This window comes from Helobdella robusta (genome assembly GCF_000326865.2).
Source record: "Helobdella robusta unplaced genomic scaffold HELROscaffold_95, whole genome shotgun sequence".
NCBI classification, from domain to species: Eukaryota; Metazoa; Annelida; class Clitellata; order Rhynchobdellida; family Glossiphoniidae; genus Helobdella; species Helobdella robusta.
Window position 1 is genome coordinate 178,698 of NW_008705542.1, and position 14,449 is coordinate 193,146.

General features: G+C 32.8%; 1 protein-coding gene across 1 annotated transcript; it reads left to right on the forward strand.

Annotated features, from left to right (window-relative positions):
* Window positions 1-6,710: 6,710 nt before the first annotated feature.
* HELRODRAFT_182904 (hypothetical protein) lies at window positions 6,711-7,742 on the forward strand (the record flags this gene model as incomplete). The annotated part of the gene is made up of 2 exons (XM_009033621.1): window positions 6,711-7,119; window positions 7,615-7,742. The coding sequence occupies 2 exons, from the start codon at window positions 6,711-6,713 to the stop codon at window positions 7,740-7,742; spliced, it is 537 nt and encodes a 178-aa protein (XP_009031869.1).
* Between the last annotated feature and the right edge of the window lie 6,707 nt (window positions 7,743-14,449).

A 14,449-nucleotide genomic window follows, 5' to 3' on the forward strand; every position in this document is an offset into this window, starting at 1 on the left:
CAGATTTTGGTTGGGGGGGCGAACTTATGTGATCTATGACTTAGCATGTAACATATATATATATATATATATATATATATATATATATTAATAAAGTAAGTTTATTAATATATATATATATATATATATATATATATATATTAATAAAGTAAGTTTATTAATATATATATATATATATATATATATATATATATATATATATATATATATTAATAAAGATCACGGCGTTTTTTACAGTACTCAATCTATATAATAGTTTCTCGATTCTTCGAATAATTCTCCGATCTACCAAGCTTAACTTGTTAATACTATAAACAAAATTCCTATTTACAGAAGATGTCATTATCTACGTGTATGCATATAGTACTATTTCGACTACCAAGTCTCGTCAGTGCAACATTATAATAAATTTTACATTTTTAAAGTTTTTAAAATTTCTAAATTTTTAAAGTTTTAAAATTACTAAACTATATATCCTATTATATCCTTTTTACAAAGAATTTAAAATTAACACTTTTATAATTTTAATATTTGCCCCCCCCCCTGCCTCCCCGCAAATGACGCCTCTGAATTGAAAATAAGAACAAACTACCAGCTCAGTTCACTAAATATCAGCGTCACATTCCAAGAAATCGAGCTAAGATGTTTGTGAAGATAACACCTAATGATAACTATTCAGTAGATTCTAGCCACTATTATGATACGCCAAAAACGCCACTATTTCCATTAGCAAATTATACATTTTCATGCTTAGGAGATTGAGTACTGCATGAATTTTCTAATCAAGTACCAACCTTATCGGCTGTATCAGAGCCAAAATCCAAAAAATCGAACTAATGGTGTTCAGTATGATAATGATAATCCATTCTTTCGATCCAAGATACTCTATACTAAAAAGTCGGGTTTTCCATTACCAAATAATGCATTTTCTTGCTCAGAATATTGATTAACACATGAAACTTACAACAAACCACCATCTTAATTGACTATATCAGCGTCACATCCAAAACAATTGAGCCATAGCCTGTGTTCAGTAACACACAATTAATAAGTGTTAAGATTCGAAATATACTTATTGACATCTTCCAAAATACTCCGCTTCATTTTACCAGATTTTAATGATGACGATGATGATGATGATATGTATAAATTTATAAATATATCAATGTATTAGAGCATGAAAGATAGAAAGAATTAAGAGCAAGGAAGAAAGAGAGAGAAAAAAGAGAGCAAGAAGGATGGAGAGATAGAGTAAGGAAGAAGAAGGAGAGAGATAAAATTTGCGAGAACATCAACAAAGTTAAAAGTTTCTTTCATTTTATTGCTCCCAAAATTAGTTTAACGAAACTAAACAGTTACTTACATAAAGGATCTATGCCCATATGTATGATTATCTTTATATATAATTATATACTCATATGTATACGTATTTGTGTGTAATTTGAAGTCACACCCAGTAAGCCAGACTCATCATAAAGCAACGACAATTTGACTTTTGATATTTCCTAATCCTAACTTTGTCACGTTATCTCTCTCTCTCTCTCTCTCTCTCTCTCTCTCTATCTCTCTATTTCTCAGTTCTAAGATAGTTTCACGCTGGGAACTAAAATATATAATATTGTAAAGATTTTTAAAAATTTATATAATTGAAGAATGATTGTACGAATATGTGTGTTGTTTGTTTATATGTACGTACATGCATAAGTATATATGAGTATATTGAATCAAAATTTATGACTTCGATGAACTTTAATTTTGCAGTAATTATTTTATTGACAATTTTATCCAACTGTGTTTGAAATTTTTTACGAGAGAGGGATCAACCGACTGTGTTGTTGAATTGGCGGATGGATGAGTCAATGATGAATGAATGATTAATTAATAAATGAAAGAATGAACGAACGAATGAATGAATGAACGAATGAAGAGTGAAAGAACGAGCGATCTAACGAACGAATGAAATGAACGAATAAACGAATGCTAATTTCTTTCAACTAACTTTTGATATTTATCTCGTAATCCTCTTTCAACATTTATTCAAAGACTGTTAGCGTCGGAAAAACATTTTAACCGAACAAAATAATAATAATAATCTCCCACTCTCTCTCTCTCTATTTCTATTTCTCTCTCTCTCTTCTCTCTTCCTATCTCATCTCTTTTCTTCCTCTCAACTTATACTAAATATCTAAAAATAGATCTGTGTCGTAACAACGCATTTGCGTCTCGTTATTATTTTGAAACGAAACGATTTTATACGATATCGTAATTTTGCACCGAATGAAACGAGACGATACGAGACGCCGTCAAAAATAACGAGAAATAACGAAACGATATTGAGATCTCGGTTCAAATTTTTATAATTGCAACGTGTTAATTAATTAAGCAACTTTATTTTTTTAATAGCAGATGCATTTTTAGAACTGTACAATATCATTATTACTAATTCATTCCAATCATTAAAAAACTTGTAAATAGCACCTACGAGATATAAATTCACATTTAGAAGACAAGAAAGAAACATGTTTGTGTGTGTGTGAGTGTGTGTGTGTGCGTGCGTGCGTGCGTGCGTGTGTGTGTGTGTGTGTGTTTGTTATAATACCATGAGTTCCCTACAATTCAAGAAATTTTTCGACCACTTATCATCATCATCATCATCATCATCATCCTAACGTGAACAGACTTCTTTCTGTTCAATAACAATATAAATAATAATAATAATAATAATAATAATAATAATAATAATAATAATAATAATAATAATAATAATAATAATAGCTGCGTGTAATACTATATGCCAATCTATAAATCATTAAAAAGTAAACAACAACAACAACAATAATATCAATAACAACCACGATAATAATAACAATAATAATAAAATAATAGAAGATAACTGATAACATCTCCATCTATGCGTAATATTATTAACAAGGATTTAATTTAACTGTAGGTAATGCGATGATGTTATTATTATTATTATTATTATTGTTGTTGTTGTTGTTGTTGTTGTTGTTGGTGTTATTATTCAAACGCTGATTCATAACTATAATTTACGATACGTACACAGCTGATAGACATGATAAATATGAATTATTATTATTATTCTTATTATTCGTGTTTCTACTAGTAATAGTAGTAGTATCAGAAGAAGCAGCAGTAGTTGCTTTCGAAATTGTAACAATAGTAATTGTCAAAGTAGTAGTAGTAGTACGTGTTGTGTCGATGTTGTTGATGTTGTGTTTAGTCCATTAACGTTTGGAAGGTTGATCTGTATCAGTGTACCAATATTTAGGATAAGAAAGAAGAGATGCTGATGAGAACGAGGTTACTGATAATGATGATGATGTTGATAATGATGTTTAATCAACAACAACAACAACGACAACAACATCGTCATCGTCGTCTTTAACACAGTTCCCATGCATTTCATTCTATACAAATTTTTCACAAAATTTTCTCATCCTCCTCCTCCTCATCGTCGTTGTCCTAATCCTCTCAACATCTTCGTTATCTTCATCATCATCATCGCCTTCATGTCTCAAGGTCAACTAAAAATCATCATCATCATCGTTATCGTCTTCATCGTTATCGTCTTAAATATATATTTATACATGTGTATGTATTTTATAGTTTAAATAAATGGACTACTGCAACAGTCTGTTTTATAAACTTCCAAGAAGGTCAATTGCTCTTCTTCAGTCGATTCAGAACAGGGCTGCCAAATTGGTAACTGGCAGGATGAAGTTTGATCACGTGACGCCCACCCTGGAGGAACTACACTGGTTGACAATAGATAAAAAAGTAACCTTCAAAATCGCTGTACTTGTTTAAATCGCTGAATGGGATGTCACCGGAGTATATCGTAAATAAATTTTCAAAAAAAAAATGTCTGCGTCGTCTCACTACGGTCAGACGATATGAATTTGTTGACAATATCGGCTTCACACTTGCAGATTGGTGCACGGAGTATCTGTTGCAGGTCCGACCGTGTGGAACAGCTTGCCAGTCATTGCGATCGTCCGGACTGTCTCTTAGAACATTTAAAAAAGAACTAAAAACATATTTATTCACCGTTAAACTTTGATAATTTTACTTAGGTTTTTTTCTTATTAATAGTATTGTAGGCTTCTATGTTTATGATAGCGCCTTTGATGAGAACATTTAATTAGCGCTATATAAGTTTACTATCGCCTGATTGGTCAGTTTTGACCAATGGTTCTGAATAAATGAAGTCTCTTCCTATAAATATTGAACAATAGTGTCGTTGAATTTTAAATTATGAATATGTGTTTGATCAGCTGATGTCCTAATGCTTGACCTAATGTGAGTTAATGTTATTTGTATTTTTAATGGTATGATTTTTCTATCTTTAATTTTTTTCAATATTTAATATATACTATTGAATATACACTGGTCAGTTCTAAGTATATAAATTGATTAATAAGAACAAGAGAGGGAGACTTTTGGTGCAAGGTTTGAGTTGGAATGCCGAGTGACACCTGGTGCTTCTTAAATGCTGATCTTGTAATGTGCTTGTCTTAGAACTCCAGTATTGCTAGTGAATTCAAACACTTCGTCAGTTAAGAGATCTTTGAGATGCTAAATATTTAATTATTAAATTGAGTGTGCGATTGTTCACATGGGTGTGCGTGTTAGAAACTGTTGTCATTCAGTTATGGAGCAATTAAAAGTTTACATAATAATAATAACAACAATGAAATTATTATCATCATCATCATTATCATTGTTGCTGTTGTTATTTTATGTTCTAATTATGATTCGTTGATATCTCAGATTAAGGTAATTAAATAAATACCAAATATATATATATATGTGTGTGTATATATATATATATATATATATATATATAATATGCACATATATGTAAATAACTATACATATAATTATATACATATATATAATTAATATATATATATATATATATATATATATATATATAATAAATATATTAGAGGTCATAAAAAAATTTTCATTTCGAATAAATATAGAAATAAAAATAAGGTGACTGAATGAATGAATGAATGACTGACTTACTGACTGACTGACTGAATGAATGAATGAATGAATGAATGAATGAATGAATGAATGAATGTAAGAATGAATGAAAAATATTTCAACAAAAGAATGAATGAAAGAGAAAAAGATCGAAGGAACAAACGAATAAAAAATGAATGAATGAATGAATGAATGAATGAATGAATGAATGAATGAATGAATGAATGAATGAATGAATGAATGAATGAATGAGTGAATGAATGAATGAACAATTGAATATTTAAACAAACGAACGAACGAAAGTATGAAGCGATGAATGTTTGAACAAACGATTAAAACAAAAATAAATAAGTCGATGAATGAATGAAAGAACGAACGAACGAATGAACGGATAAATGAATGACTGAGCAACTGAAAAGATAAAGACGGTATAACGCATCAATGATTTAGCTTAAAAACATTGTATAACTGCTTATAACGAGTGTCAATTGTGTACCATATATACATACACACACACACACACACCACACACACACACACACACACACACACACACACACACACACACACACATATATATATATATATATATATATATATATAAGTAGGTCTGTAAATATGCTTAATCGACGCTCACACACACGCACGCACACACGCATACACGCACGCACACACGCACGCACACACTCGCGTATATAAACATACAAATACACAGCACTTATATCATATAAGATATTTACCGTTATATGGTGCTGATGGTGATGATGACGACGACGACGATGAAGATGATGACTGAGATTTTATTTATAAATGAGGTTTTTTAAAGTTTATTGTTAATATTGTTACTGAAACTGTCATCACAAACATCAACAACATCACGTCCAACAACATCATCATCATCTTCATCGTCATCATCGTCGTCATCATCACTGTTGTTAAGTTAACGAGATGCCTTTTTGTGGATTACATTTAATATTTGAATATTATTTTTAAACCAGTTAACTTGTTCATGATTTAATTAGTTTAAATACTAAAGATATTAACCAAAGTGGTACAACTACTACAACAACTACAACTTCTACTACTACTGTTACTATTAACACTACTACTACTAATAGAAGTAATAATAATAATAATAATAATAATAATAATAATAATAATAACTCTACGTCATGTTGTTTCTCGTTGAAAGTTGTACGGTTTTTTTTTCTGGATAGTTATTGGTCTGAGATTAAAAACAACAAATGTTATACGAAATGTACAATCGTTACGATAATAATAACAGCAACAACAACAACTACAACAATAATTTGCAAATTTTTTTCAACAACATTAGTATAACGAGCATCAGCAACATTTGATTGGTAACACTGCAAAAGCGACGAACGATAGGACATCTTCTCATTCTCATCCTATCCTTAATGTTCGGCATATGTTTTAAGCAAACAAACAAACATGCAAACAAACAGACAAACAAACATGCAAACAGACAACAAACATGCAAACAGACAACAAACATGCAAAAAGACAACAAACATGCAAACAGACAACAAACATGCAGACAGACAAACATGCAAACAGACAAACAAACAAGCAGACAGACCGACGGACGGACAAACGTAAACAAATGAACACAAATTATAAGCATTAGAAGTGTAATGAAATAATTCAACGTCACTAGGGAGCACTTGAAAATGCGTTACATGAATTCAACCTCATCATCTTCCTCCTCCTCCTCATCATCATCACCGTCATCGTCATCATCATCATTCTCTCCATTATCATCGTCTAAAGACAAAACGGCGAACCGAAACTTGCCAATAAGTGGGAATTCCCGCGATGTCCTGCTGAGTCACGTGATGCAAGTGACCGACCAATCAGACAACGAGTGCGAAACCAGAGGTACTTGTAACGAGAACGATGCCAATGACGATGATGATGACGAGATAATCATTGGGAGTTATGATGATGATATTCACGATGTTGCTGCTGACGACGACGATGATGTCATAAACCTGGGTGGGTGTTTTCGGAGTGGGTGGAAGAGGAGGAGGAATAAAAAAGAATTCGCATGCAATGGAGGATGGACCATTGGAGACCACGGTCTGTTTATTATTATTATTATTGGCTTTGTAATTATTAATAAATATTACTAGTGATAAAGAAAAAAAGTGAATAAAAGAAAATGAGAGAGAGAGAGAGAGAGAGAGAGAGAGAGAAAAGAAATAGATAAAAAATTTGTAAAATTTATGTTAGTCTAGTCAAAAGTTAAATATTTTTACCATGAATACATCAATATGTGTGCGCGCCTGTATGTGTGTGTGTGTGTTTGTGTTTATGTGTGTTTATTTGTTTGTGTGTGTATGTGCGAGTCCGTGGTTAAAAACAATCGCCATAAAGACCATCATTTCGCCCCTGCCCAACAGTTCATATTAATATCTGGGGTCTGGCACAGAAGGGTACTTAGCAGTATTCTCTAAAATACAGAATGAATTATACTCTTGCAACAACAACGATCTATTTTGATTTGTATAAATTTTACCACTCGGATCTCCGGATTTATCAACTATTTTAGCACCTATGATATCGAAAAATAAGTGCGTCTGTTCATCAACTGGGCCGGATGTCTCCAGACAGATGTCTCCGGATGTCTCCAGACGGATCGGGACAAAAACTTTCGCATTGCCGTCGAGATCCTTCTACTCTGCGTTCTTCCGATTGACTGATTGATTGAATAGATGAATGGATGAATGAATGGATGAATTAACTGATAAATGGTTGAATGAAAGAATCAATGGACGAACGTATGGATGAATGATTTAGAGGGCGGGCAAGCAGTAGCAATAAATACAAACATCAATACAGCAACAAAAATACTAAAATAACAATAAAAATAATAATAATAACTATAATAACGATGATAATAACTATTATTTTTATGACAATGATAAAAAACCACATAGCACAATGCTACCACAATGGCATTCTTTATATAGGAACAAATATAGATAGATAGAGTTGCAATGTTATTGTTGGTATTATTCATATTGTTGTTGTTGTTTTTGTTGTTGTTGTTGTGATGGATGTTGTGTGTGGAAACATAATGGAGGGGTTGTTATTTGAGATTTTGTATGCAGATGATTTAGTCTTGATGGCTGATAGCATGGAAGAATTGCAGTTAAAATTTGACAGATGGAAAAGTGTTATTGAAAAGAAAGGGTTAAAAGTTAATATTGGTAAGGCGAAGGTAATGGTGAGCGGGGAAGGTGGGGAGCGAGTGATAAGTAAAATAGACCCCTGTGGGGTATGTGATAGGAGAGTGAAGGCTAACTCGGTATTGAGTATAGGATGTCAGAAATGGGTGCATAAGAGATGTAGTGGTGTGAGGGGGGCACTGAAAAAGGTGGAAGGCACGTTCAAATGTAAGAAATGTGTTCATGGTGTGATTAATAGGACGGACGCAAGGACGGGGTAGAGTGGTGGTATTGAAAGAGTGGAAAGCTTTGTTTACTTAGGGGATAAGCTGAATGCAGATGGAGGATGTTTGAGCGCAGTTACGGCTAGATTTCGTGTGGGATGGATGAAATTTAGGGAACTGGGTGGGGTATTGTGTGGAAAGAAATGGTCAGTGAAGATGAAAGGGAGGGTATATAAAGCATGTGTGAGAGCAGCGATGTTATATGGGGGTAAAACTTGGGTGTTGAGGAGAGAGGAGGAAAGTGTACTGCAGAGGGCTGAAAGAGCTATGGTGAGGATGATGTGTGGGGTTAAAGTGAAGGATAGGAGGAGTAGTACAGAGCTGATGTCAATGATGGGACTGAATGAGGACATTGTGACATTGATAAGGAGATCGAGATTGCGGTGGTATGGACATGTGTTGAGAAGGGATGAAATGGTCGGGATTAGGCGAGCGTTGGAGTTCGAGGTTGAAGGAGTGGTAGGAAGGGGTCGTCCGCGATTGGGATGGAGAGAGCAGGTGGAGAAGGACAGGGTGAAAGCGGGGTTGCGTGATACTGAGGCGAGCGACAGATGTGGATGGCGTCGAGGGGTATTTCGGTTTCATCATAGGTAGCCAAACGGCAACCCCCGATCTCGGGGAAAATGCCGTCTAAACGTGTGTTGTTGTTGTTGTTGTTGATGATGATGAAAAAATAAGTGAATGAATGAATCAAACGAATGAATGAAATAATAAATAAATAAAAATGCATGAACAAACATATGTACAAATACGAGATTGAATGAATGAATGAATGACAGATTGATTGATTTAATGAGTTAACAATTGAACGATTGATTGAATGAATAAAAAATTGAGTGAATGAGTGAGTGAGTGAGTGAATAAAAGACTTGCTAGGCCTATAAAAATTCCAAAAGCAAATTTATCAAAGAACGTTTTGCTAATGCAGTTGCAATTGTAGTCAAAGTAATTGCTAGTAAGTAGTTATTATTATTATTATGATTCTTCATATTATTATTATTATTGTTATTATTGTTTTTTTTGTTGATGTTGTTTTTGTATTTCCGTTTCTGCCTTAGCTCTGAAGTTGTGTGGTTTTATAAAGTAAGCCAAATTAAGTTAAGTCATCATTATCACCACCACCATCATCGTCATCGTCGTCATCATCATCATCACCGCCATCAACAACATCAACATCATTCTCAGTAATCTTAAAATAAATAAATTTAAATGTCGGCTTCCAACCAGTTTGGTTTCACTTACTATGATGGTGATGATGATGATGATGATGTGATGATGAGGACGATGACGATGATGAAAAAGAATTTTAGACAAAACATTTAAAAACATTAAATAAATAGCCAACTTATTGGTTGGATTAGCGTGATGCTAATTTGAAAAACTATATTTTTTGTTGTAACATTGATCGATTGAATGATTGATTGAATGATTGAATTAGTGAGTGAGTGAGTGAGTGAGTGAGTGAGTGAGTGAGTGAGTGAGTGAGTGAGTGGGTGATTAATTGGTTGATCGATTAACTGATTAGTTAATTCTCTAGTTGAATAATCAATAAACAAAATGTAAAGCAGTAATTTGCAGAATCGACTAGCTAAAGAAATGAAACATTTGCTACATTCAATCATTCATTGTTTATGTCATTCATTCAATCAACTATCCATCTATCCATCCATCTATCCATCCATCTATCCATCCATCCATCCATCCATCCATCCATCCATCCATCCATCCATCCATCCACCCGACAAATACAGTTTTAGCGTAAGCACAATCATAAATATTCAAATAGATAAACTGCAGCTAATTATCATCAAATTATAAACATAATATAAAATTATTAGGTCCACACACAAACACAAACAAACACACACAAACACACACAAACACATACGTACACACACAAACACACACAGACAATAATACAAATAATAAAAATATAATATAAATATTTTTTCTTTCCATAGTTTCAGGTTCCCATGTTTATGAAGATTCCCACAAAATTATTTGCCATTTGTTATTAAGATTATTGTTATTATTATTGTTGTTGTTTTTGTTTGTTTGTTTGTGTTGATGTGTTTATGCTGGTTGTATAAATGGAAGTGAGTGAACGAACAAACGAACGAACGAACGAACGAACGAACGAATGAATGAACGAATGAATGAATGAATGAATGAATGAAAAAATGAAAAATGAACGAACGAATAATAATACTAACAACGACAATAATAATAATAATAAATGGATCGTGTAACGAGATGCCACCGAATTTTTCTTCATTAATGAAACTTCTAAAAATAAATTAACAAATAGTTATTTAATTATTTATCATCATCATTATCATTATCATCATCATCATCATCATTATCATCATCATCATCATTATATTATTACCAGTTTTGTAAGAATGAGTTTGTTTATAGACTGATGTGGATGAATCGTTGCGGTGACAACAAACCTGCGATGAAGACATATGTACACAAACACACATACAAACAAACAAACACGCATACAAACAAACAAACATGCAAACATACATGCAAACAAACAAACATGCAAAAAAACATATGAATACACGTATAAACACATAAACAAACACGTAACTGCAACAAGAACAATATTGGTATTTATTAACTTATTACAAATCACAAACATATGTTTGTTTAGATTTAGACTGATTACAAACATACATACAATACAAACGTACATACAAACAAACACACATACATACAAACAAACAAACATACATACGTGCATACAAACATACATACAGATACTAACCAAACATACCAAACCAATTAACGTGCAATGATGGTTAATAACCTCATGTATGTATCATACAATTGGTATCTATTTTTGTATGTTTGCATGCATGTACGGATGGATGTTTGGATTGATGTATGCGTGTATGTGTGAGTGAGTGTGTGTGCTGTGTGTGAGTGTGTGTGTGAGTGTGAGTGAGGGAGTGAGTGAGGAAGTGAGTGAGTGAGTGAGTGAGGGAGTGAGTGAGTGAGTGAGTGAGGGAGTGAGTGAGTGAGGGAGTGAGTGAGTGAGTAAGTGAGTGAGGGAGTGAGTGAGTGAGTGAGTGAATGAGTGAGTGAGTGAGTGAGTGAGTGAGTGAATGAGTGAGTGAGTGAGTGAGTGAGTGAGTGCACAGCAGACACATATATAACTAACCAATTAACCTTTATCAATGTATGTTTCAATACTACTGCCTTATCAGCATTATTAAAGGAAACTTATTCGGCTGCTATTGATTTTATTTTTATTATTATTTATAATGTCTGAATGTCTGAATGTCTGAATGAATGAATGAATGAATGAATGAATGAATGAATGAATGAACGGAAGCATGAATAATTAAATGAACGAGAGAACGAACGAACAACTAAAATAAATAAATCAATCAATATTCATCATTATCAACAGCTTAACTATTTTGTGTCTGTTAAGCGAAAGGTAGAAGGTACTCAGTTTATTTTTTAATATTGTATAAAAAGAAACATACAAAGAGACATACACACACACACACACACACCACACACACGCAGACATACATACGTACACAGATACACAAAAACAAGTAACATAATGATAAAGTTATCTAATCAAATGTATGTAACTTAGCTAGGTCATTTCCTATTTTGTTGATGAAAAAATAAAAAATAAATGTGTATGTGTATGTGTGTGTGTGTATGTGTGTGTTTGTTTGTGTGTGTTTGTTTGTGTGTGTGTGTTTGTTTGTGTGTGTGATAATGATGTTGGAAATGCGGACCTTTTTAACAGGGTGATGAAAAAAATAATTAAGCTCGCCTTTTAAAAATTTGAAAAATGATTTATCACAAAATCTGAAAATTATTTTATTTTTATTTAATTTTCATTTTATTTTTTTGGGCGTTTTATTTTAATTTTTGTTTTTTTTTAAACTTGTGATAATGACGGTGACGACGACAATGATGACGATGCTGATGACGATGCTGACTTTGATGTTTTTTGAAGTATTCTTTTATTTTTATTTATGCTCTTGTTGTTGGCGTGTTTGTGATTGATGTTTTGGCTTTGTTGTTGCTGATGCTGTTGTAGTTGTTGTTGGTTCTTGATGTTGTTGTTGTCGATGTTGTTGTTGTTGATGTTTTTGATGTTGTTGTTGTTGATGTTAATGTTGATGTTTTTGATGTTGTTGCTGTTGTTGTTGATACTGTTGTTGATTGGATAACGATGTTATTGTTTATTATCGTCTGACTGCCTCGAGTTATTTATAATTAGTTAAAAAATTCTAATTGTAGTATTAACTAGACAATAGTAGCAGTTGTGGTTATATCATCGTGACCGATACACCTACCACTACTACTAACGCCACTGCTGCTACTGCTGCTACTACCACTACTACTAATAATGACAATATTATAAGCAGAAGAAGTAGTAGTAGTAATAGTATTTTTGTTATTGTTATTATTATTATTATAGCAGCAGCGGTAATAGTAATGATGCTTATAGTTGGGTGTCTCAATTTTCCCATGACTTTTGTTACGGGTTTCTAAAGTGTTGTTTGTCATTTTGATGACGAACACGGAGAAGACGACGACGACGACGATGATGATGATAACGATGTGATGATGATGATGACGATGTGATGATGATGATGACGATGATGATGACAGCTCTAGTTATTTTGACTTATTTCGCGATGTAGTCCGTTTTCCTCTATCTAGCTTCTTTTTTCTTTGTGATATATTATAATAATTATTGTTGTTGTTATCATTATTATTATTGGTGTCGTCGTTGTTGTTGTTGTAATAGCATTAGCGATAATGATAATAGTGATGATGGGATGATGGTGGTGATGATGATTCCGAGCCAAAAATGTTAATTGTCGTCATCAAAACGTTCACATCAGACGTCAGCGTTACTGTCCTCATTATTGTCATTATTGTTGTTGTTGTTGTTGTTGTTGTTGTTAGTGTCATCATCATCATCATCATCATCATTACCACCGTCATCATCATCAACTTCTTCATCATCCTCATCATCATACCCATCACATCACCATCTTCGTTCGTTTATCGCGTCACCCATCTAACTAACCAGACGAAAGAATTTTTTTTTACTCAAAAATTTGAAGTTTAATCCGTTATCAATCTAGTCATTCTTTCTTATCTTTTTAATCACCATCGTCATCATCATCATCGGCGTCGTCATCTTATCATCTTATCATCTTATTATCATTCACCAAACCACCCATTCTTGCAGATTATAAAATCTTGCAAACAATGACATCAAAGCACATCAAAAAGCAAATTACAAACACACACACACGTAAGCACACATACTTGACACAGACGAATACACACCACACACACTCACACACACACACATAAACACACGCAAACAAACACACACACCCAAATATACATACACATACCATTATACGCGCATTCATACAACAAAACAATCACATCATTTCTAACTATTTGTATTTATTTATAGACTACTACAAAAATATTGGCTAGACGATTAGACACACACACGCACACACTACTACTACTACTACTACTACTACTAATACTAATAATAATAATAATACTGCTGCTGCTACTACCACTAAAAATGATAATGTAAATAGTTATTGTTTAATGAGACGACATTTTTTAACTCTTCATAATTGGTTGCAATCGCTAATTGTTGTTATTCTTCATCTTTTTGTTCTTCTTCTTACAATAATAATAACAATAATAATAATAATAATTAATAATAATAATAATAATTATTATTATTATTATTACTACTACTACTACTACTACTACTACTACTACTACTACTACTACTACTACTACTACTGAAATACTCTGACAGTAAGTCACACGCACACTCATCCTCTCGCGACTGCTTCGAATGAGGCTGTCGTATCGCTAAAACATTCGCCCATCTTTTCATATTATCGCCCATTTATATACCCATTT